At 45.3% G+C, this 22498-nt stretch overlaps 1 protein-coding gene across 1 annotated transcript in view; it reads right to left on the reverse strand.

The window, feature by feature from the left end:
* Positions 1-22498, reverse strand: part of LOC138288370 (zinc finger protein 282-like) — a 94121-nt gene that overhangs the window by 62293 nt on the left and 9330 nt on the right. The window contains exons 2-5 of the mRNA XM_069229930.1: positions 22036-22162; positions 19808-19918; positions 17228-17341; positions 12702-12812 (exon numbers count right to left, since the gene is read on the reverse strand). Coding sequence (XP_069086031.1) covers positions 12702-12812; positions 17228-17341; positions 19808-19918; positions 22036-22162 — 463 coding nt within the window. The remainder of the gene's footprint in view (positions 1-12701; positions 12813-17227; positions 17342-19807; positions 19919-22035; positions 22163-22498) is intronic.

Consider the following 22498-nt stretch of genomic DNA (forward strand, 5'->3'; position numbering starts at 1 on the left):
TACCGTGATTATTGGTCCTTTATATATGGTAAATTCGACAAAGCCACCTGCCTTCCTAATCTAGTGTGACACACTCCTATTTTGTAATGTGCCATATGATATGCGAGGTAGAGGGGTACTGTGATTTTTGAGGGTCATGACCCTTTAGGAGTCAAATGTAATGTCAAAGGTATTTCCACCAGCATTATATATATATTTAAAGCATAGTAGTGAGTGTACTTTTCCTTTTCCAAAGAAAATGCATAGACTGGACAAACATTAATTATTGAGTGTTATTATTGTTCAGTCGACTGCTGGCGCGCTAGGATGACATACCGTGGCTGATTGGGGGAGATTTCAATTGTGTGTTAGATACGTACCTGGACAGATCCTTCCCGCCATTAGCGTGCACCACTGCCATATCCAATATCCACTCTCTTGTAACCTGGCTGCATCACTGGCAGTTGACGGATGTTTGACGACATTACAATGCGGAGGCCAGAGTGTACTCCTTCTACTCGGCACCGCATGATCTGCATGTGCGGCTCGATAGGTTACTCTGCACGGCCGCTCTGCTTCAGGCGGTTGTGGGGATGGATTATTTGGGCCATACTCATTCGGATCACAATCCTCAATATCCTTCAACTCGACTGAGGTGGGTCTGCGCAATCCCCTGTTCCTATGTGCAGAATGCAGCCAACTGTGTTGGAGGACTCGGCATTCCGCGAGTCGACTGGCCAACAGATCATTAGCTATTTTTAGCTAAATGCTGACACGGCATCCTCCAGTTCGATAGAATGGGATGCATTTAAGGCTGCATCGAAGGGTCACTGTATAGGGTTTGGTATTGGAGCATGCAGGCGGCTGGACCGGGAGGTGTCCGAAATAGAGTGACAGTTGTTGCGGCACGAGTTGGAAGTCGTGCAGAACCCCAGTGTCCTTTCCCGATTACTAGGCATGCAGGAAAACCCATGCAGAGCTCCTTGAGTGATTGCGATGCCTCAATTACGCGGCACACTCTTAATATACATACGCGGGCAGATAGAGCTGGTGCTCTACTTGCCTGCTTAATAAGACAGGACACCACCCCTAACTCGGTGCTATCTATTCGGACGTTGTCCGGTGATTTATTATACACGCAGTACTTGATACATGAGGCATTTCATACTTATTATGAATCTCTATACACCTCTATCTCTTCTACTCCCCTACAGGTTGTGGAGCGGTTCCTTGCAGGAGTGTCTCTGCCCCAGATTACGGCTGAGCAATGTCTGGAATTAGATGATCCTTTATTATTGTTTGAGATACAGGAAGCCATTCAGTCTCTTGCAAATGGCAAGGCGCCTGGCCCGGATGGGCTGCCAGCTGAATTTTAGAAGGACTATGCAGTCCAGCTAGCCCCTCGGCTGCTCGCTCTATACGAGGAGTCCTTGGCACTAGCGTGTTTGCCTAATACGTTACAAGAGGCCATTTTAATCTCCCTTCTTAAACAGCATAAGGACCCCACTGATCTATACCCCTATAGGCCGTTGGCGCTTTTAAACACAGATTATAAAATATTGGGCAAGGTGATTGCAACACGCCTCGCTCCACTGGTGCCCTCCTTGATACATGAGGATCAGAATGGCTCTGTACTGGGTCGCACAACGTCTCTAAATCTATGTAGATTCTTTCACGTACTACAATATGCTCCTCGACATTGGCCACGGGCGGGTTGGTTGGTGATTGACCTGGAAAAGTGGCCTTACCTTTTTGCAGTCCTGCCGAAATACGGATTTGGCCCTCGCTTTATACAATTGGTGAGTGTTAGACCTGGCAGCTTTTTAGCGCGTCTCCCCTGTCTTTTTGCCTTCTGACCTCCTGGTTTTGGACTCTGTTTTTGCTGGTTTATTGTCTCTGCGCACTTTACCACTGCTAATCAGTGCTAAAGTGCAAGTGCTCCCCATATAAATTGTACTGTGGATTGGTTTATCCATAATTGCCATATTTGATTTACTAATAAGTCCCTAGTAACGTGCCCTAGAGGTGCCCAGGGCCTGTGAATCAAATGCTACTAGTGGGCCTGCAGCACTGGTTTTGCCACCCACATTAGTAGCCCTGTAAACATGACTCAGACCCGCCATTGTAGTGTCTCTGCATGCAGTTTTAAACTGCCAATTCGACTTGGCAAGTGTACCCACTTGCCAGGCCTCAACCTTCCCTTTTACTACATGTAAGGCACCCCTACGTTAAGCCCTAGGTGGCCCCATGGGCGGGGTGCAGTGTATGTTTAAGGTAGGACATGTACTAGTGTGTTTTATATGTCTTACAGTGAAATACTACCAAATTCGTTTTTCACTGTGCAAGTCCTATTTCTCTCATAAGTTAACACGGGGGCTGCCTTTAAATATCCTTAAAGTGTATATTTTCTTTGAGAGCACATACAAATTTGGAGTTTAGGGTCTCTGAGCTCGCAATTTAAAAATACATCTTTTAGTGAAGTTAGTTTTTAGATTGTTAGTTTGAAAATGCCACTTTTAGAAAGTAGGCATTTTCTTGCTTAATCCATTCTGTAACTCTGCCTGTTTGTGGTTTACCCGTTTGGGTCAGTTTGACAGTTGGGCTGTTCACACCTCTCCTCTAGACAGTGACACAAAGGGGGCTCAGTGTATAATGCATATCTTGATTAGCCATCTGTGCTGGAGGAGAGGAGTGGTCACTCACACCTGAAAGGACTGTGCCTGCCCTCACACAATGCCGTCTCCGACCCCCTGGTGAGAGTCTGGGGCCTGGCCTGGACAAGGAAGGATCTTGCAAACACTTGAGACTTTGCTTTGATGTTTGCCAACTTCAAAGGCAGAACTGGGTATAAGAAGAAGACCCAAAACCCCAGACTTTTAGAATCTTTCTGGAATCAAGAGGAACCTCTGCCAAGGAGAAGAGCTGAAGAGCTGAAGGAGGAGTACTGTCCCTTTGCTGTGCTGCTTTGCTGGACTGGCCTGCAGTTGCTTCTTCTGCTTGAAAAGAGTGCAAAGGGTGAACTTTGCTGTGTGTCCTGCTTGAGAAAATTCTCCAAGGGCTTGGAGTAGAGCTTGCCTCCTGTTGTAAGTCTCAGTGACACCAAAGACTTCAGTTTCCTTGACCTGCAGCACTGGGAACTGTGTGTTTTGTGCTGTTCAAGAGGAGAAACCACTGCGACACCACCAACGACGCTACTGGCCTGCACGTGACCTGCAGACGCCACACGGAGTCGCATTGCCCAGCTTCGCACCATGACCCTGGTCTCCCCGACGCCGTCATGGGACGACTTCACTGAGCCGCTGCTCGTACCGCAACCTGTGGGCCCCGCACTCCGGGATCGCCTGCTCACACTGCAGCCTGGGCATTCCCGAAGACACCGCTCCTGCTGACACCGGCGCCGCTGCCTGCACCGTGGCCTGTGGACACAGCTCATGAGGTACACAAAGCACCGTCCCGCAGCCCCAGTCCTCTGACGCCAGCACCATCGACTCCTGTGTCGTCACCAGGCATCCTGCCTGCACCGTGGCCTGTGGACACCGCTCGTGAGAGTCACGAAGCACTGTCCCGTCCTGCAACGCTGGCTTGGGCCTACCTATAACAGCGCCTCACCAACAACAACGACAACACTGTGTGCACTGTGACCTGTGGACACCGCACGTCGCACCGCCTCGCTTCACACCGCAGCCCTGGTCTCACCGACGGTGCTGGATGCCATCACCGAGCCGCTGCCTGCACCGTGACCTGTGGGTACTGCACGTCACATCATCCCACTTTGCACCGCAGCCCCAATGCCATCCACGCCGGCGCACCTGAATTCATCAGCCTGGAGTTCAATCTGCAATGCGTGTGACCTCAAGGGCCCGACGACTCCTGCGCCAACTCCGGAACCGACACCGCGCCACCGCTCTCCAGAGCTCACCGCGAGGATCACGACGCCCTGCAAATCCAAGGTACTGTTAGTGGGTCTTCCCGACACCGTAGCTGGCACGTAACGCTGCAGGTGGCCTAAACTGTTGGTTTTGCTGATCACGACACTGTGATAGCCCAAGGTGGAGCTACTGACTTTTGGAGTAAATCTTGCAGAATTCATATTTTTATTACTGGATGTTGGATTTTTATTGCATTTAGTCTTGTTTTATATAGTTAAATATTGGCTATTTTTCTTAAACTGGTGTGGTGTCCGTTTGTAGTGTTTTCACTTATTACTGTGTGTTATGTGCAAATGCTTTACACATTGCTTCTGAGATAAGCCTGACTGCTTGTGCCAAGCTACCAAGGGGGTGAGCAGGGGTTATCTGAGCGGGTATCTCCCTTATCCTGACTACAGTGAGGGTACCTACTTGGACAGGGTGCAAACCGACTGCCAACTAGAGACCCCATTTCTAACATTTCTAACAGTGAGGCTGTTGTACACGTATCCATCCATTGGCCCGTAACAGAATGGGACGCCTGGTGTCATCCCCCATATTTGTCAGGAGAGGCACAAGGCAGGGATGTCCACTGCCCCCCCTCCTTTTTGCTCTTGCAGTGGAGCTGTTGGCGGCTGCACTCCACAAGGCAGGACGCAATTGGGGCATACCAGTGGGTGATGGGACACATGGTCTCTCTGTACTCAGATGACTTTCTGGTGTATTTTAGAGACCTGGCGAATTTTCCTAGTGACATCATGCCTCTGGTCAACGAACATGCAAGGGATGCGGGACTGCGAATTAATTGGACCAAGTCCTGTATTTTCCCGTTGTCACCTCTGACTTCTCTAAGCCAAGCATCTATACCCACAGATATTTCGTGGCATCCTGACACATTTAGGTACTTAGGGATACAGGTTTACCATGCAGAGTCGGATATATTTGATGGGAACTTGACATGTACCATGTCCAACCTGTGTCGTCAGATGGCATTCTGTAAGACATTGCCATTGACGGTCATGGGCAGGGTGGCCCTTGTTAAAATGATAGTGCTACCTCGACTATTATATTACTTCGTCAACCTACCTCTCTATATTACAGCCTCTTTTTTCCGGTCTGTAGAACGAGAAGTACATAGATTTATTTGGAACACGTCTCGCTGCTGAGTGGCCCTCTCTAAGCTTTATCGCCCTTTGAAACAGGGTGGTTTAGCGCTGCCAAATCTAGAGCACAACTATATAGCTGCAAAGTTGCAATGGGTGGCCCGTTGGCTCTCATCGAAGCAGTTGGCAGACATGGCCACAAATCTTCCAGCATGGCCACAGAGTAAGTTGCTACGTTTATTTAATCCCTGTGCTAAATATGCAGCGCCAACCCCTATACTACTGAATCTAGCATATTGTTGTTTCCGCAGATGCTGTTATCTCACCAGAGACACCGTGCCCTATGCACAATCCATACCAGTGTTGGGAACACCGTGTGGCGCATGCGACACGTCGGCTGCGGAGCTAGCAGCTTGACATGCGGTAGGAATATACACACTAGGAGACCTATACACTGATGGCAATCTCAACACTCATGGCGCACTGATGGAGGCCACCGGACTACATCTATGTACCTTTATGCTGTACAACTCCCACAGACAAACATTGCACCAAGCGTGGGGAGACCTCACAGAAGAACCTCATATGCACTACACACTACAGTACCTACATGTCTTTGGGGAAGGGGGGCATTTAATACACTGGATAGCAGACTCCCTACGTCTCCATACGACTGGCCCACTGTGCCTCTCCGAAGGAAGTGGGAGGGAGACGGGGGGGGGAACCTTTCACAGACAAGGAATGGGTGACAATATTAGAGACCCCCGATGTACCTCGCGATATGCGATTTCGCCTTATTCAATATTATGACACACAAAGGGCATACCTTACCCCCAATAAGATCAATAGATATTTTAACAGTGTGGATGCTGCTTTTCTGCGGTGTCAGTGCTTAGGAGCGGACTTACTACACATGATGTGGTCATGTCCGGCCCTGAGTCACTATTGGACCTTAGTCCATGCATGCTCGATGTATTGTGTGGGCCGACCCTTATTACTGACATGGGAGGCGTGTGTACTGGCATTGTTTCCTAGGAGTAAAAACTTGAAAGCAATGTCCCGTTTTTTGGATCTGGAGTTGTTGGTGGCCAAACGCCTTATAACTCGTAGATGGCAATCTTCTGAGCCACCAGCCTATGAAGCATGGAAACGTTCACTGGCTCTCTGGGCGAGGGCTGAGTGCACGGCCCTCCAGCGCGAGGAAGCGTTGGGACTGGAAAAATATCCCCATGCGGCACAGTGAGAGCTAATATTAACAGACCTGTACACGCCGCTGATACCGGCACTTACTTCACTTTGATTTCCCGGAAATTGGTGATGGAGTATTGGGAGCGTCCACACTCAGTTCAACATGCTATAGAACTGTATATGTGACTAAACAAATACACACTCCCTTCACATTTGAAGATTCTGGGGTGATTGAGGGCTACATGGCATAGATGTGTAGGGGGTGATATGATGAATGTTTATAAACTGTGCAACAATATTACTGAATTCACAATGTGGGTGCTCAGATTCATGTTGCCAGCGATTTCACCCCCCTCCCCACTATGATTATTGTTACGACTTGTTATTGATAATGGCCAGATGTATTGTTACTATGCAATATGTCGTGTTAACATATAAAAGCAATAAAGAAATATATTTAAAAAACATTTAGTGTTATTATTGTGTGCCAGCGAATGGTGTTTACTAGCTCACATTACTTCCCCAGAATAGGTCTTGGACTGTTCTGCTTTGCTACCCTGAGAGGGTCAAGAGCTATAGTAATGTGCTTGGCCCCTAGTAAGGGGGTAATTGTGGTCCTATTACTTGCACAGGTCTCATATTCTGCACAACTAATAGCCCGGTTTCCTTACAACCATTTTGTAAATGGCATACTTGTGAACTGAACTGGACGAGGGCAAATCTAATCCATAAGGTCATATGTCTAGCACTCTACAATAACATGGTGTATCATTCTACTACCAAGATACATGACATCACCCAGTGCCCTGGCTGTCTGATATCAGATGACAAAGCATAGGCCGGGCACTGTATGGAATCAGAGAACTCAGAGTTACTTGCAGTTTACATTTTGAGTTTCAAAACGTTCATCCAAGACAGGTCCTTTAACAGATTTATTCCAACTCTCCTTAAAGTTTCTTTTCAGGAAACCAGTCTCTGCTCATGAATACACTTTTTTGCTTGCATGATAAAACACTTTAAACCTTATGACCCCTATCAAATTCAATTTAGAGGTCTGAAATGTGATGTCACATGGAAGGTTTAGGCCCCTATTACCGCCCCTTAGACCAATGGACAAAGGCACTTTCCCTGGGACGGGGTTACACAGGATCTAAAGGGGGGAACAAAAGAATAAGAAGAAACCTGGGACAGGGCAGCTGTGTTCAGTATGAAAGCATCACAGAAAAGAATAAAAAACGATCAGTTCCTGGTGTTCTGCTGTTTTTTTATGCAATTCACTTTCCTAATAACACACAGAACGGGACATGATGGAACACAAAGTATTTGACTATGCCTGGCCAAACTGACCAAACAAAAACAACAACAAAAAACCTTCAAACTACTATTACTGTAAAAGAGGTCTTTGGAGAGCATGTATCAAAAATCCCTAGTTTAGAATGGAACTATAATGGGCCTATTTGCACTGATACATATATTATCAAGGTACTCAACAGCAAACAACGACATAATAAGCCTCAGTAAGGGTGCCCAATAATAAAGTTTTCTGACCCAGGACTACCTGCCCATGTTTTTTCTCTAGTCTACGAAGTTTTTCAAGGGGAGGTGGAGGGGGTGGGTGGAGATGGTCAAAGCCCAAATAAAGGACATGAAAACAAATTATACTTTAAATAACATAAAATGAGAAGGCTTTGGACAAGGAAGTTAAATTTGGGAAATGCCATTATGTAGGAAGTTGGCTCTGTATATACTATCTCAAAGTGAGTCCAAGGGTTCTCCTTAAAGGCTGATAGTGGCAAAATTAGATAATACTAACGCTCTATTTTGTGGTAGTGTGGTCGAGCAGTAGGCTTATCAGAGGGTAGTGTTAAGCATTTGTTGTACACACACTGGAAATAAGTGAATAAGTGAGGAACACACACTCAAAGACTTAACTCCAAGCCAATAGTTTTTATATAGAAACATATCTTTTCTTAATTTATTTTAGAACCACAAGATTCAGGATTTGAGGTAAATACATAAAATGTAAGGTACTTCACACAGGTAAGTATAGAATTTTGATTCAAACCAGTAGTACACACAGTTTAGGTTAAAATGGCAATAAGCTATTTTAAAAGTGGACACTGTGCAAAAATCAACAGTTCCTGGGGGAGGTAAGTTTCCTTAAGTTTCCCAGGTAAGTAAAGCACTTACACTGTCAGTCTCCTGGGCATAGGCAGCCCACCACTGGGGTTTCAAGGCAACCCCAAAGCCACAGCACCAGCAACACAGGGCCGGTCTGGTGCGGAGGTCAAAGGAGGGCCCAAACACATAGGCGCCTATGAAGAACAGAGGTGCTCCGGTCCTAGTCTGCTTACAGGTAAGTACCTGCGTCCTCGGAGAGCAGACTAGGGGGGGGGGGTTGTATGCACTGGGGGGGGAGAGGGGGAGACACACAAGCCCACACAACACACCCTCACCTGTCGGGTTTGCTATTGAAAGCAATGGAGGGACCCGGGGGTCACTTAGGCGATGCAGGCAGGGCACAGGGGGGCTTCTCGGGCCAGTCACCAACTGGGCTAGGATGCGGGCCGCCTGTTGGTCACTCCTGCACTGGTAGGTGGTTCCTCTTAGTCCTGGGGGCTGCGGGTGCAGTGCTTGGTCCAGGTGTTGGGTTCTTTGTTACGAGGCAGTCGCGGTCAGGGGGAGCCTCGATCCTCTCTGCAGCCGTCGCTGTAGGCGGGGTGGGATCGACTCAGAGTACCCACGTCATCATAGTCACCTGAGAGTCCTCTCTGCGGTGTTGGTTCTCCTGAACTCAAGCTGGGGGCATCGGGCGCAGAGCGAGAAGTCTCATGCTTCCGGCGGGGAGAGAGAGTTCTTTAAAAGTTGCTTTAAAGTTGCAAAGTTGTTGCAGTTTTTTAACAGTGCCGCTGTTCTCTGGAGTTTCTTGGTCCTTCGGGTTCATGGCAGTCCTCTGAGGTCGCTGGTCCCCGTCGGACGCGTAGCTGTGCAGGTTCTTTGAGTCTGGAGACAGGCCGGTAGGGCTGGGGCCAAGTCAGTTGTCGTCTCCGTCATCTCTGCGGGCTTTCAGGTCAGCAGTCCTTCTGTTCTCTGGAGTTTCTTGGTCCTTCAGTTCAGGGCAGTCCTCTGAGGCTTCCGAGGTCACTGTTCCCTGTCGGAAGCGTTGCTGTGCAGGTTCTTTGAGTCTGAAGACAGGCCGGTAGGGCTGGGGCCAAGTCAGTTGTCGTCTCCGTCAACTCTGCGGGGCTTTCAGGTCAGCAGTCCTTATGTTCTCAGGAGTTTCTTGGTCCTTCAGTTCAGGGCAGTCCTCTGAGGCTTCCGAGGTCACTGGTCCCTGTCGGAAGCGTCGCTGTGCAGGTTCTTTGAGTCTGGAGACAGGCCGGTAGGGCTGGGGCGAAGTCAGTTGTCATATCCGTCGTCCCTGCGGGGCTTTCAGGTCAGCAGGCCTTCTTGTTGTTGTAAGTTGCAGGAATCTGATTTCCTGGGTTTAGGGTCGCCTATAAATACTAAATTTAGGGGTGTGTTTAGGTCTGGGGGCAGTAGCCAATGGCTACTGTCCTGGAGGGTGGCTGCACCCTCATTGTGCCTCCTCCCTGAGGGGAGGGGGGCACATCCCTATTCCTATTGGGGGAATCCTCCAAACTCAAGATGGAGGATTTCTAAAGGCAGGGGGTCACCTCAGCTCAGGGCACCTTAGGGCTGTCCTGACTGATGGGTGACTCCTCCTTGTTTTCCTCATCATCTCCTCCAGCCTTGCCGCCAAAAGTGGGGGCAGTGGCTGGAGGGGCGGACATCTCCACTAGCTGGGATGCCCTGGGGTGCTGTAACAAAAGGCATGAGCCTTTGAGGCTCACCGCCAGGTACTACAGTTCCTGCAGTGAGAAGCACCTCCACCCAGTACAGGCGTTGTTCCTGGCCACAGAGTGACAAAGGCACTCACCCCATGTGACCAGAAACTTGTCTGGTTGTGGCAGGCTGACAGAAACTGGTCAGCCTAGCACTAGGAGTTGAAATGGTACTCAGGGGGCATCTCTAAGATGCCCTCTGTGTGTATTTGACAATAAATCGCACACTGGCATCAGTGTGCATTTATTGTGCTGAGAAGTTTGGTACCAAACTTCCCAGATTTCAGTGTAGCCATTATGGAACCGTGGAGTTGGTAATTGACAGACTCCCAGACCATATTCTCTTTATGGCTACCCTGCACTTACAATGTCTAAGGTTTTGCATAAACACTATAGGGGCATAGTGCTCATGCACTTATGCCCTCACCTGTGGTATAGTGCACCCTGCCTTAGGGCTGCAAGGCCTGCTAGAGGGGTGACTTACCTGTGCCACAGGCAGTGAGAGGTGGACATGGCACCTTGAGGGGAGTGCCATGTCGATGTAGTCATTTTCTCCCCACCAGCACACACAAGCTGTGAGGCAGTGTGCATGTGCTGAGTGAGGGGTCCCCAGGGTGGCATAAGACATGCTGCAGCCCTTGGAGACCTTCCCTGGCCACAAGGCCCTTGGTACCAGGACTACCAGTTACAAGGGACTTATCTGTGTGCCAGGGCTGTGCCAATTGTGGAGACAAGGGTACAGTTTAGGGAAAGAACACTGGTGCTGGGGCCTTGTTAGCAGGATCCCAGCACACTTTCAATCATAACTTGCATCAACAAAAGGCAAAAAGTCAGGGGGTAACCACGCCACGGAAGGCATTGCCTTAAACCACAGTTTAAACAACCACTCAAATGTTACATGTAAGCACTCTTAAGTTAGATTTTAAAATTAATATTATTAGCCTTCTCAGCATCCTCAAAGTTGATACCCAAATGGTTAGGGTCCAAAGGAATGACGATCAACCACATCAGCTAAAAAAAATGTGCACAAAAGAGAGCTGTCTTGCAGGACTAAAACCATCTTGATCTTAAGATAAGATAAGAAGCACAGTAACCTGGACTCTTCCCAGGTTTCTCCATTACTGTGTTAAGGACTTCCTGCCAAAACTTAGGTACAGACCCCTATGTCAATTCATTATTAAACAACTTTTCTTTGGTGAGGAGAAAATCTTCCTAATGTGACTTATCACCTTATGTTACAATTACTTCTGGATTTTTTTTCGTTTCCGATCATTGCTCAGGACAGCTCACCTCCTTCTGGTGTCCTGGTGTTAACAACAAAGTAGTGCTAATGGGACTCAAGCTCAACCTCTATATGAGCTCTTGAGTGGACAAAGTACAGTGCTCTTTGACTAATTTCTAAACTTATTCTGCAGGGATACTCTTGCTTTAAACTTTCCAATATCCTCTTCCGAGCTTACTAGACTTGTGTTTTCTTCACCCACTCCCATATTTTTATCGCTTTCCGTTCCTTGATCTTGATGAAAATCATGCCCAGGACTCTAGAATAACTGCAAAACTGTGCCTCCTCTTGAAGGCTGCAACCTCACCCTCTGCCACACTTTGTGGCAGGTTACCCATCTGGAAAAAACAACACGAAGGTTTGAGCACACAACACAAGCATAGTACAGCCAGCACCTGTTGGGCATGTCTTAGTGGGGCAACCTAAAGAATGGGTATTATGCAACCATCTTTGGTATGCGCGCTGTGCAATCCTCAATGAAGCAAGGTAGGGCAACCCAAAATAATGTGGATTGTGTGAACAGCCAAGATATTTACGCTGTCAGGACACCATGCATGAGTGGCATGCGCAACCCTTGGCATGAGGCTGGCAATTCTACGAAGAAGACTTTGGAAGTAGAGATTAGGGTGGCCATTTTACAATTGAAGAAAGGGTATGTCGAAGCGGTCCACTCAGGAGGTCAGAAGGCACATCATAATGGTCAGCCAATCATAAATGGACACTTAAAAACTCCCATGCAGGCAGCCACACATTTTTTATGACAATGCACATCAATCAAGGGATATGCTAATATGGAAACAGAAGAAGCTAGACAAACAGATGAAACAAAATCTTAACCATCACCTGGGATATTCAAATTGTTTGAGTTATCCAAAATTTCCTAAAACGGCAGAAACAGGAGTGACTTTGTGACTTTAAGGTGTGAATTTGTGGAACATTTTATCACTTGCAAACTGTTTTGAAATCGTGTTTTCATCAGTCAGTAACTATTTCAAGCAGCTGTAGAGCTACAATTCAGCCTGGTGGTGTGCTATTATGATAGAGACTGTCATACTGGCATGCAAACCTGCAGTGTTGCTAAAATATATCAAAGGACATTATTATCCACCAATAGATCTTTTGTCAGGTTTTATTCTTGTTGCCAAGGAACAAACACACATGTGAAGCAAGAAGAGATAGAGATACTTTCCCCAGCACAGGCCCAATCAAAATGTTTCTGTTCTACAAATTCCTGACTATGACATCTCAAATACAATGGATTACCCCATCTGAGTTGTCATTACATGCCTCAATGTCCGTGCAAAAATGGTAAGCCCCAGGCTTGTCTGAAGATTGCAAGGTGCGGGTTACACATGGATGAAGCTATACAAACTAATCTGACTGAATAAGAACTTACCCGAGTTTGGATTTGTGCCATTTTCTGTAATTTCTAATCCAAGGTGATCAATGAAAATGGGAACTGGCTCTTCTTTACTCAACCCGGTCTCCGCATCAATGAAAGGAAATTCTGCAGAATCGGGTAAATACTGTTATATCTTTTAGAGAACTGATAGCTGCATACATTAAAAGTAGTATAATTTACTTTAAAATAAACATTGTCATGGTCTAGACCCACTCCTATTCTCTGAGCATATTCGAGACAGCTTATGTATTCGCCCAGATTTAAATATTTTCCAAATTCTCTCTAGGCACACCCCACTGGGGTATTTTATTGTTAGAAATGGGGTCTCTAGTTGGCAGTCGGTTTGCACCCTGTCCAAGTAGGCACCCTCACTCTAGTCAGAATAAGGGCGATACCCACTCAGATAAGCCCTGCTCACTCCCTTGGTAGCTTGACACGAGCAGTCATGCTTATCTCACAAGCAACGTGTAAAGCATTTGCACCAAACACACATTAACACAGTGAAAACACTGCAAAAGGACATCATACCAGTTTTAGAAAAACAGCCAATATTTATCTGTGTAAAACAAAAACAAAACGATAAAGATCTGACATACAGTAATAAAGATATGAATTTTGTATGATTTAACTTAAAAATACAGTTCCTTGAAGTTGATAGTTCCACCTTGGGCTATCACGGAGTCGTGATCAACAAAACCAACAGTTCAGGTTGGCCGTGGAGACCCTCAAACAGTAGCTTTGGATTAGCAGGGCGTAGTGATCCTCATGGAAAGCGGCGTAGGTGCAGGGGGGAGGTCATCGGCCCTTGAAGTCACACGCGTTGCATCTCAAACTCCGGACTGATGAAGTCAGGAGTGCTGGTGAGGATGGCATTGGGGCTGCGGTGCAAAGCGGGCGGTGCGACGTGCAGTACCCACAGGTCACGGTGCAGGCAGTGGCTCGGTGATGGCACCCAGCGGCGTCAATGAGACCAGGTCTGCGGTGTGAAGTGGGTTGGTGCGACGTGTGATGTCACCAGGTCACGGTGCAGGCAGCATCATCGATGTTGAAGCGCTGTTGTCGTTAGGCCCCAGTCCGCTGTTTACGCGGGATGGGCTCAATGCAGCATCCACAAGCCAGGGTGCAGGCAGCGATGCAGTGTCAGCAAGAGCGGCGGGGACTCCCAGGCTGCGGTGTAAGCACACAGATGCCAGAGTGCGGGCCCCCACAGGTCGTGGTGCGAGCAGCGGCTGGGTGTAGTCATCTGATGTTGGTGAGACCGAGGGCGCAGTGCGAAGCAGGGCAGTGTGGCCTCAGCAGGTCACGGTGCAGGCCAGCGGCATCACCAATGGCGTTGCAGTGGCTTTTCTTCCGGAACAGCACAAAACACACAGTTCCCAGTGCTGTAGGCAGATGGAACTGAAGTCTTTGATATCCCTGAGACTTTCAATGGAAGACAAGCTCTACTCCAAGCCCTTGCAGAACTTTCTCAAGCAGAATACACAGCAAAGTTCACCCTCTGCTCTCTTTTAAGGCAGAAGCAGCAACTGCAGGCCAGTCTAGTAAACCAATACATTAAAGAGACAGTGCTCACTCTTCAGCTGTCCTCCTTGGCAGAGATTCCTCTTGATTCCAGAAAGATTCTAAAAGTCTGGGGTTTTCGGTCCAATACTTATACCCCTTTCTGCCTTTGAAGTTGGCAAACGTCAAAGGAAAGTCTACGTTTTTTGCTCGATCCTTCGTTGTACAGGCCAGGCCCCAGACACACACCAGGAGGTTGAAGACTGCGTTGTGTGAGGGCAGGCACAGTCCTTTCAGGTGTAAGTGACCACTCTTCCCTCCACTCTAGCTCAGATGGCTAATCAGGATATGCAGGTTACACCCCATCACCCTTTGTGTCACTGTTTAGAGGAGAGGTGCAAACAGTCCAACTGTCAAACTGACCCAGACAGGGAATCCACAAACAGGCAGTCACAGAATGGTTTAAGCAAGAAAATGCCTACTTTCTTATCTGCTCTCAAAGGGAAACTGCACTTCAAGGTTATTTAAAAGCAGCCCCCATGTTAACCTATGAGAGAGATGGGCTTGCAACAGTGAAAATCGAATCTGGCAGTATTTCATTGTTAGGACATGTAAAACACACCAGTACATGTACTACCTTCTAAATACACTGCACCCTGCCAGTGGGGCTACCTAGGGCCTACATTAGGGGTGGATGCCTTACATGTAGTAAAAAGGAAGGTTTAGACCTGGCAAGTGGGTACACTTGCCAGGTCGAATTGGAAGTTTAAAACTACACACACAGACACTGCAGTGGCAGGTCTGAGCCATGTATACAGGACTACTCATGTGGGTGGCACAATCAGTGCTACAGGCCCACTAGTAGCATTTGATTTACAGGCCCTGGGCTCCTCTAATGCACTTTACTAGGGACTTGCCAGTAAATCAAATATGCCAATCAACAACTAGCGACCCCACTTCTAACAATAAAATACCCGAAATGCTTTACATGTTGCTTCTGAGACAAGCCTGACTGCTCGTGCCAAGCTACCAGGGGGTGAGCAGAGGTTATCTGAGCGGTTATCGCCCTTATCCTGACTAGAGTGAGGGTGCCTACTTGGACAGGGTGCAAACCGACTGCCAACTAGCCACCCCATTTCTAACAATAAAATACCCCAGTGGGGTGTGTCTAGAGAGAATTTGGCAAATATGTTAATTTACATAGGGAGCACTTGCACTGTAGCACTGATTGGCAGGGGTAAAGTGCGCAGAGACAATAAACCAGCAAAAACAGATCAGAAAAAATAGGAGGAAAAAGGCAAAAAGTTCAGGGATGACCCTGCGAAAAAGGGTCATTTCCAACACTTATCACTTCTCTGATTCAGAAAAAGTCAAGATTTAAAAATGTAATTGCAGAAATCAGGATCTGGCTCTACACACCACTCTTGGTTAAGAACAGAGCCTAGGTTTTGCAGAAGGTCTCCTGAGTAGGGTGATAGGAGTGGCGAGCAGATCATGTGCCCTAGGTTGGAAAGTCCTTGAATGAGGTAGTGCTCTTCTCCAGTCTCTGTATCCCGGCTCTGCTCCAGTTCTTTTAGATTCTGCTTCTCATGTCTAGACAGGTTACTGTATTGCAATAAAATACACCCCCTCTTTATCATAAAGACCACTTCCAGCCCTCCCCGTCGCTATTTTTTGTTTTTTTTAAACACCATGCCTCCATATGTGTTGTTTACACAGAATCACTAACCGTGCTGTCTTTGATTCAGAGGATACCCAAAACTGGTGGTGGTAGAATTTATGGCGCATATGAAACAGATTTTTGGGCAAATGAGTCTCCTTTAGGAATACAACATATAGATCACATTTCTGGACCCAGGGAGTTCAAACTATTCATACTAAGTGTCAGTAAAGCAGAAGATGATAGCGTTCACATTTTTATAGTTCTAGCTCCCATGCCCAGTGCCTAGTAAACACATACAATCCCCATCAATTACCTCCAAATGTAAAAAGCCCAATGGCAAATCTGCCCCCATTGAGAACTTTGAAAAGACCAGTCCTTGTGCCCAGAGTGTGGATTCAGGGATTCATGTCTGCTAACATGTTAAAGCTAAATGCTAGTGTAACCATTATGGTGACTCTCATGGAACAGCAGAATGTAACTTCTCAATCACCGTACCCATCCATCAACTAAAGACACCTGCTGACACCCATCAGAGAAGAAGGCTCTTGATATGCCCTTTAATGGGCATTAGGTAACCACCACCGACAGGCATTATATAATGTATATCATTTAATGTTTAATTATATACATTAAAGGAAAGGACGATCTGGAGTTAAGTAGCAAATGTAGGGTTGTTAATCTGCAATCCTCAAGAGTACTGCATCATTAGGGCTTGCTGTCACTGCCCTTCTAGAGTCCCACACCTCCGTTCGAAGGACCTCCAGTGAATTTGCCACATCTGTCACAGTCTGCTTACATCAGGAGTACTCCCCAAAGCAGAGTCCCATCACTCCGGGGAAGCCCAACCAGGGCTTGTTTTCACAGGTCCAGGTTTTCCATCAGGGTCTTGGTCTAGTCCTCAAGACATGGGGAGGGGCTGTGATCAGCACACAGGTGCCACTATCTTCCCTCACTCTAGACACTGGATACTGGCCTGGGACAGGGCAGAGTGTGACTTCTTGTGCAGCCCAACTGGGCGATGAAACATAGTGTGGTAAAGAGGTGCTGTTACCACAACACCATTTTGGGAGCAGAACTCATGAAACATGCCACCTACCTATGACACAAAAAAAGTAGCCCTAAGATAAGAATGCAATTCTTTTTATTTTTATTCAAACATTGCTAAAAGTGTGGTTTTTAACTTAACATTCTAGCTGGAATGCAGATAAAGGTTTGTCAAGTCCACAGGATAGGCTCACTGAGATTTCAAATGTTTGACAATGTCAACAATTCACCTAATTTCTAATATAGTTAATATCTATTTTGTTTCAAAGTTCAAGCACTGATTTGAATTGGATATGTATATGATGTTCCCTACCTGTGACTGGACAATCAGCGGTCTCCTTTTCTTCCCAGTCTTGTGTGTTGTTCAGATGCAGGGATTGTGTGTTACTTGTTCTGAACAAAACACTGGAATCCTTCATTCTATCACCTGTTATGGGAGGACAGCAACCCATGAATTACAAAGTCACCTTATTTCTTTTTCCTTTCACCCTATTTTCCAATGTATGTTGTCTTTCTTTCCTTTATAAGTTACGTATGGTCTTAGTGCCAGGACAGTGCCATGTGATTTTTGCTGGGTGAATAAAACACAGACTGCTAGCCAAATAATCGATTCTTTGACACCCAATATTCAGACACATGGGTATAGAGTTTAGAGACAATTCACTTGTGTTATGAACCATGCAAATTCCACCAAATACAAACAATAAAATCAACCTCTTTTTCACTATAGGTCTTAATACCCATTCTATGTCCCAGTAGCCGTTCATTCTCTTTTTTTCTTTGTTGAACTCACCTGTTCCTTCTTTCATGTGTGACTATTTGTCTCTCATGTCTCCTTCTCCCCCTTCGCATTCCTTTTCTCTGCCTATTTCCTTCATTCTCTCTTAGGTACATTTTTTCTTTTAATTCCAAGGATGGATTACTTCAGCTTACTCCCACTATTTACCTTTGTGGACAGTGTTGTTAAAAAAAAAGAAATTGTGGGCACATTTAAAGGCCTATCTGGCTTTTCCTTCATCACTGCATAGGTGTCAAACTTTGGCATCCTCCCAACAACCCATCAGCAGCCTATCCTGCAAGCCTGCAACTGCTGTAGATCTGGCAAGGGGCACTATCAAAAAACGTGCACATTTTCTGTCCTCCCTGGTGCAAAGTCTTGGCTGTATGTCTGAACAAATTGCTGATGTTAAGAACACAAGAGGATCCATTGATTGTTCCTTTTATGGCACAATCCATCTAACCAGTAAGATATGCAACTATTTGTTTGCCGATTTAAAAATAATAGAAACCTCATTATCTATAGCTGGGCTCATATGGACTCTCTCTAAATGTATGTCAGGCAAGCAAAACCAAACCAACTACTAAACATTTTCACAAGGAAAACAAATTCCTTATTGTAATGTTTGTGAATCTAACCATTTCCCATAAACCTATTCCAAAAACTTTAGCAACATATATAAGGAGAATATCTCATGTACTATGATGTCTTCTATTTCCAACAGCATACTCTAGACAGTTTTACAGACTATGGTGTGCATGCAATCTCCTGACTACCAACAATGTACATACGATTACACACAAGTAACAAACAAACAAACCCCTGAGGAATACTTCTAGGTACTGCCCACTTCTTATCATTTCCTCTTTAAAGAGGCCTGGAAGACACACTGCCACTTGGTTCTTGCTTCCTATGGCGTCTTAAGCTGAAGAAATACAATGAAAATGGACCCTGCCAAATTTTTCTCTTTGCTCATCACTATTTGAATAAATGTATGGAAGAACTGAGTGTTGCTAGTACAGGGGTCTCCAACGTTTCCTGTAACAAGAGTTACTTATGTTCAATGAAAATCATCCCGAGCTACTAATATCGGCTATATAGTAGTGACCACACTATCCAAGATTGTCAGCAGTGATCACATCAGTGCATTAGGTGGGAGTAATAAATCTCCCCAACTCAACAGTTTTAAACACATTGAGTATTTAATCATTTATAATACCTTACGAGTACTGAAAGTACATACATTTCGAATTTATGCTTTTCAATGTTTTTATACATATAATACTTCAACCAAACAAAAGCCTCTAAAGTAGCAGCCTGGGCTGCATACAGTAGAGCTATTCACAGGGCACTGGAGAGCTACCTGTAGTTCACGGGCTACTCGTCGGAAACGCCTGTGCTACTATTTCCACTTAAGAAATAGCTTAGATTATAGGAAATCCTACAGGAGAGCTCCACCACAATAGCAGGAATCTAAAAATCGAAAGTGATGGGTTCACTATTAGCTGACATCCAATGTATGTGGCAATCACTGCTAGCTTCATCGGGGACGTAGTTTATGCAAAACGTCTATGCCCCGCACCCTTAAATAAGAGTGTATCTGAACGCACCCTTCTGTTTCCTCACAAATTGTAAAAGAACACCCTATCTTACCCTAAGTCTTACACTGCAAAAATGAAAAATGAAAAAAAACCTGATCACTCCATGCTATTTAGGTTATTAGTTATCTTTGAATTCAAAGCATCCTAGTGATTAGACAAGAAATCCAGCACATCAGCAAGTAGTTTCATTTGTGAGTAAAGTGAGAACTGTTACAATAGAGAAGTCATTGTACATTTTGCGAAGATGGGCAAGATTAAGGTTCAGCTGAAACACACTAATTTCTTTAAATATGAACTGCCTCAAGCTGCTGTACATTTGCGACTACTGGAGGTGACAAAGGATTAAAACCTTAGCCACATCTTCAGCATCGGTTTTAAAAAGATACATGGTGCACTTGTATGACTGAGGAAGTGTATCTGTGGTTAAGCAGGCAGGTTACAAATGTGTGGTTGTCTAGGAGAGGATAAGCCTAGGCATTACTGAGAATTTACAGCTAATGTATATTTTACTCACTAGTGAGTCGATTAATCTTGCTTCTTCTTTCAGAGAGCTGGGAGTCCCGGTGATAGATTTCTTCTCTTTCTTTATCTCTTAATGAACATACAGTGCTAGCAATAAGAGGCCCTATTATAAAAAGTAAACAAATGTAATTCATCAATATGTCCTTGGATACTGACAGAAATTACTATTAGTGCTGTCAAACACAGAAAAAGTGTAATGATGGAACCAAACAGTAAAACTCATTGAAATACTGAAAACACAATCTGAGATAGAAGCTACATCTGAACAACATATATCCATTGATAGAAAGAACAGTGCAAGTGCTGAGGAAATGACCAGGATTTTGCCTAAAAGAGCATCTCCCCCAAAATCTCTTGTGTACACCTTTCTTTAGGAATAGGTTATACCTTCCCTAAGAAATGCAGATTTCCACATGAATAGGGTAAATTAGTGGTTAGTGCTGTGTATGTAATAGAGACTGAGAAACAGGTGGAGATCATAGAAGGCCACTGATGTGAACATTACATTTACACCATCAGTCCTCAGAATGTTTTACTGAGGATGTGTATGTCACATTCTTTAGAAATTAAAGTCAAATGTCAGAAAGGCAATCTTTGGATCATGGAAAAACTGATGTATTAGGGTGGGGGGAGAAGGCCAACACAGTGTGTTACTGGTAAACTCCTCCTAATAACCCTATGGCTTGGCAGTAAACTTTAAAAAAAGTGACAATCCAATGTTAAGAAACCTGGACAGAAATGGCAAGCAATGAAAGTCATTACCATGGAACTTATTTAAGGAGCAATGGAATAGTTTACCACAAAAATGTGGCGACGAACATTGATGCCTTTTCTCATACGTGGAATGGAGTGTAGAACATGGCCAACAATACTGAGATGGCTGCTCACATCCAGGTCTGCCAGCTTTGAATTGAGGCAAGACCAAACCTTCCCACCAGAAGACAGGAGCAACCTTAGTATAAACAAACTCAAAAGTTGGATCCAAGTTGGATTGATAAGGAGAAAAGGCAATGTTAGGGGGTGGAGCAAGCAACACAGAGGTGGTGTTGAAATCACAGAGGGCATCAGTGGGGGAGCAACAGGAATGCACTGATGTCAAGGATTCCCATTGGACACAGAGAAGCGGGGAAGTGAGTGCTCTGTCCGTCGACCAGTGAGGTTTTTTTTAATCCACAGCTTGCCTCACCACACAAGAAATTGGATGCCTTTCTCAAACAGCTTTCTGATCGTGGACTTGCCATGATCAGTGACTTGTACAGCTCTCACTAGGTAAATTTACCCAGAAGCCCTTTCAAACCTCAAACGTTTGCTAAAAATATAGATGTTCCTCACATTTTTATGCAGGAATCCACAAATTTCCCACCAACCAGCGGTACCCCACTTGTCCCGGTATAAACACTGCCCCACTTGTGTGGTTGGGCCTAGTGCCTACAACAGTAACAGATCAAACCAAGGTCAACAGGAGCTTCCCTAGTTGCTCGCTGAGACAGGGCCCAAAATCCACAGCTAACCATCTGCACGGGCTCTGACTAGAATTAAAATGATTAGGTCTACCTTTCAATAATAATCTGGTGATAAAAGAACAGGTGATGGCCAGTGGATGTTTATAACTACATGTCTACAGCGTTGACCAGATTACTATGGATTTACACCATTTGTCAAACAATGTGCCACATAATTTGCAGAGTTTACTAAAAACATTGTTTTTACCTCAAATGGATGAAAAGAATACTGGAAGAAAAAGTGCTACATTATATGCTGTTTTGCCACACAATTTAGACAGTCCTATTACATAAAAGAAGTGGCAGCGACAATTGTAAAGCTCTCCAAAGTGTTTCGAGGACTGCCATTGTGTTGATAACTGTGTTTCACAGTGGGCCATGAAATACTTCCTATATTTCAATGTTACCTGTGAAATATGCCTTTTTATATCAACGAATTTTGTGCAGTAAAAGCACCCAAACATGTAACAAACACATATTACATTTATAATATAGAGAGAAGAATACACAGACTGACAATTAGCCAGATAAATAAGAGTTGGCCTTCAGAAATCCCTCAGTGGTTTGGCAATCCCAGCACGAAGGAGATTAGATATACAACAATCTTAAAATTCTTCATGGCATGTCAAAAACAAAGCACAGTCCAAGAATCCAGAAACATCAATGAAATGTCATAGATGATGAAACTTGTAATTAACAAAAGATGTTACAGCCTTACCCAGTGACATCAAAGCCTGGTGAATTTCCTTCATCACATTTCTATACAAATCCTTCTGCCATTCCTCTAAAAGTTTCCACTCCTCCTTGGAGAAATGGGCAGGTGCATCAATGAAAACAACCTGTGACTGAGGCGGAAAACATTAAGTTACTGTCTAAGAAGCGCTCTTCGTTTAAATACAGTGGCAAATTAAAACAGAACATGATAACACACCTTCTCTGGAGTGATGAAGAGTGTCTATACGTGTGCAAGAATGTGTTCCTACTAATAGTCATTCTGTTTAAAAAGAAAACCAAATTATTGCTGTGAGAAATATCCTTCAGCTAGGGTAGGGTGAAACTCTCAATTTCTATGCTATGGATATAAAAGAACAATCTTACTGCTGTTACGATTTTCTTGCAGCCATAGTAACAGGGGCATATCTCATTCCAGTTAGTCTAGTCTGTATTTCCCCACTACCTTT

This window comes from Pleurodeles waltl, chromosome 4_1, assembly GCF_031143425.1.
Source record: "Pleurodeles waltl isolate 20211129_DDA chromosome 4_1, aPleWal1.hap1.20221129, whole genome shotgun sequence".
Lineage (NCBI taxonomy): Eukaryota > Metazoa > Chordata > Amphibia > Caudata > Salamandridae > Pleurodeles > Pleurodeles waltl.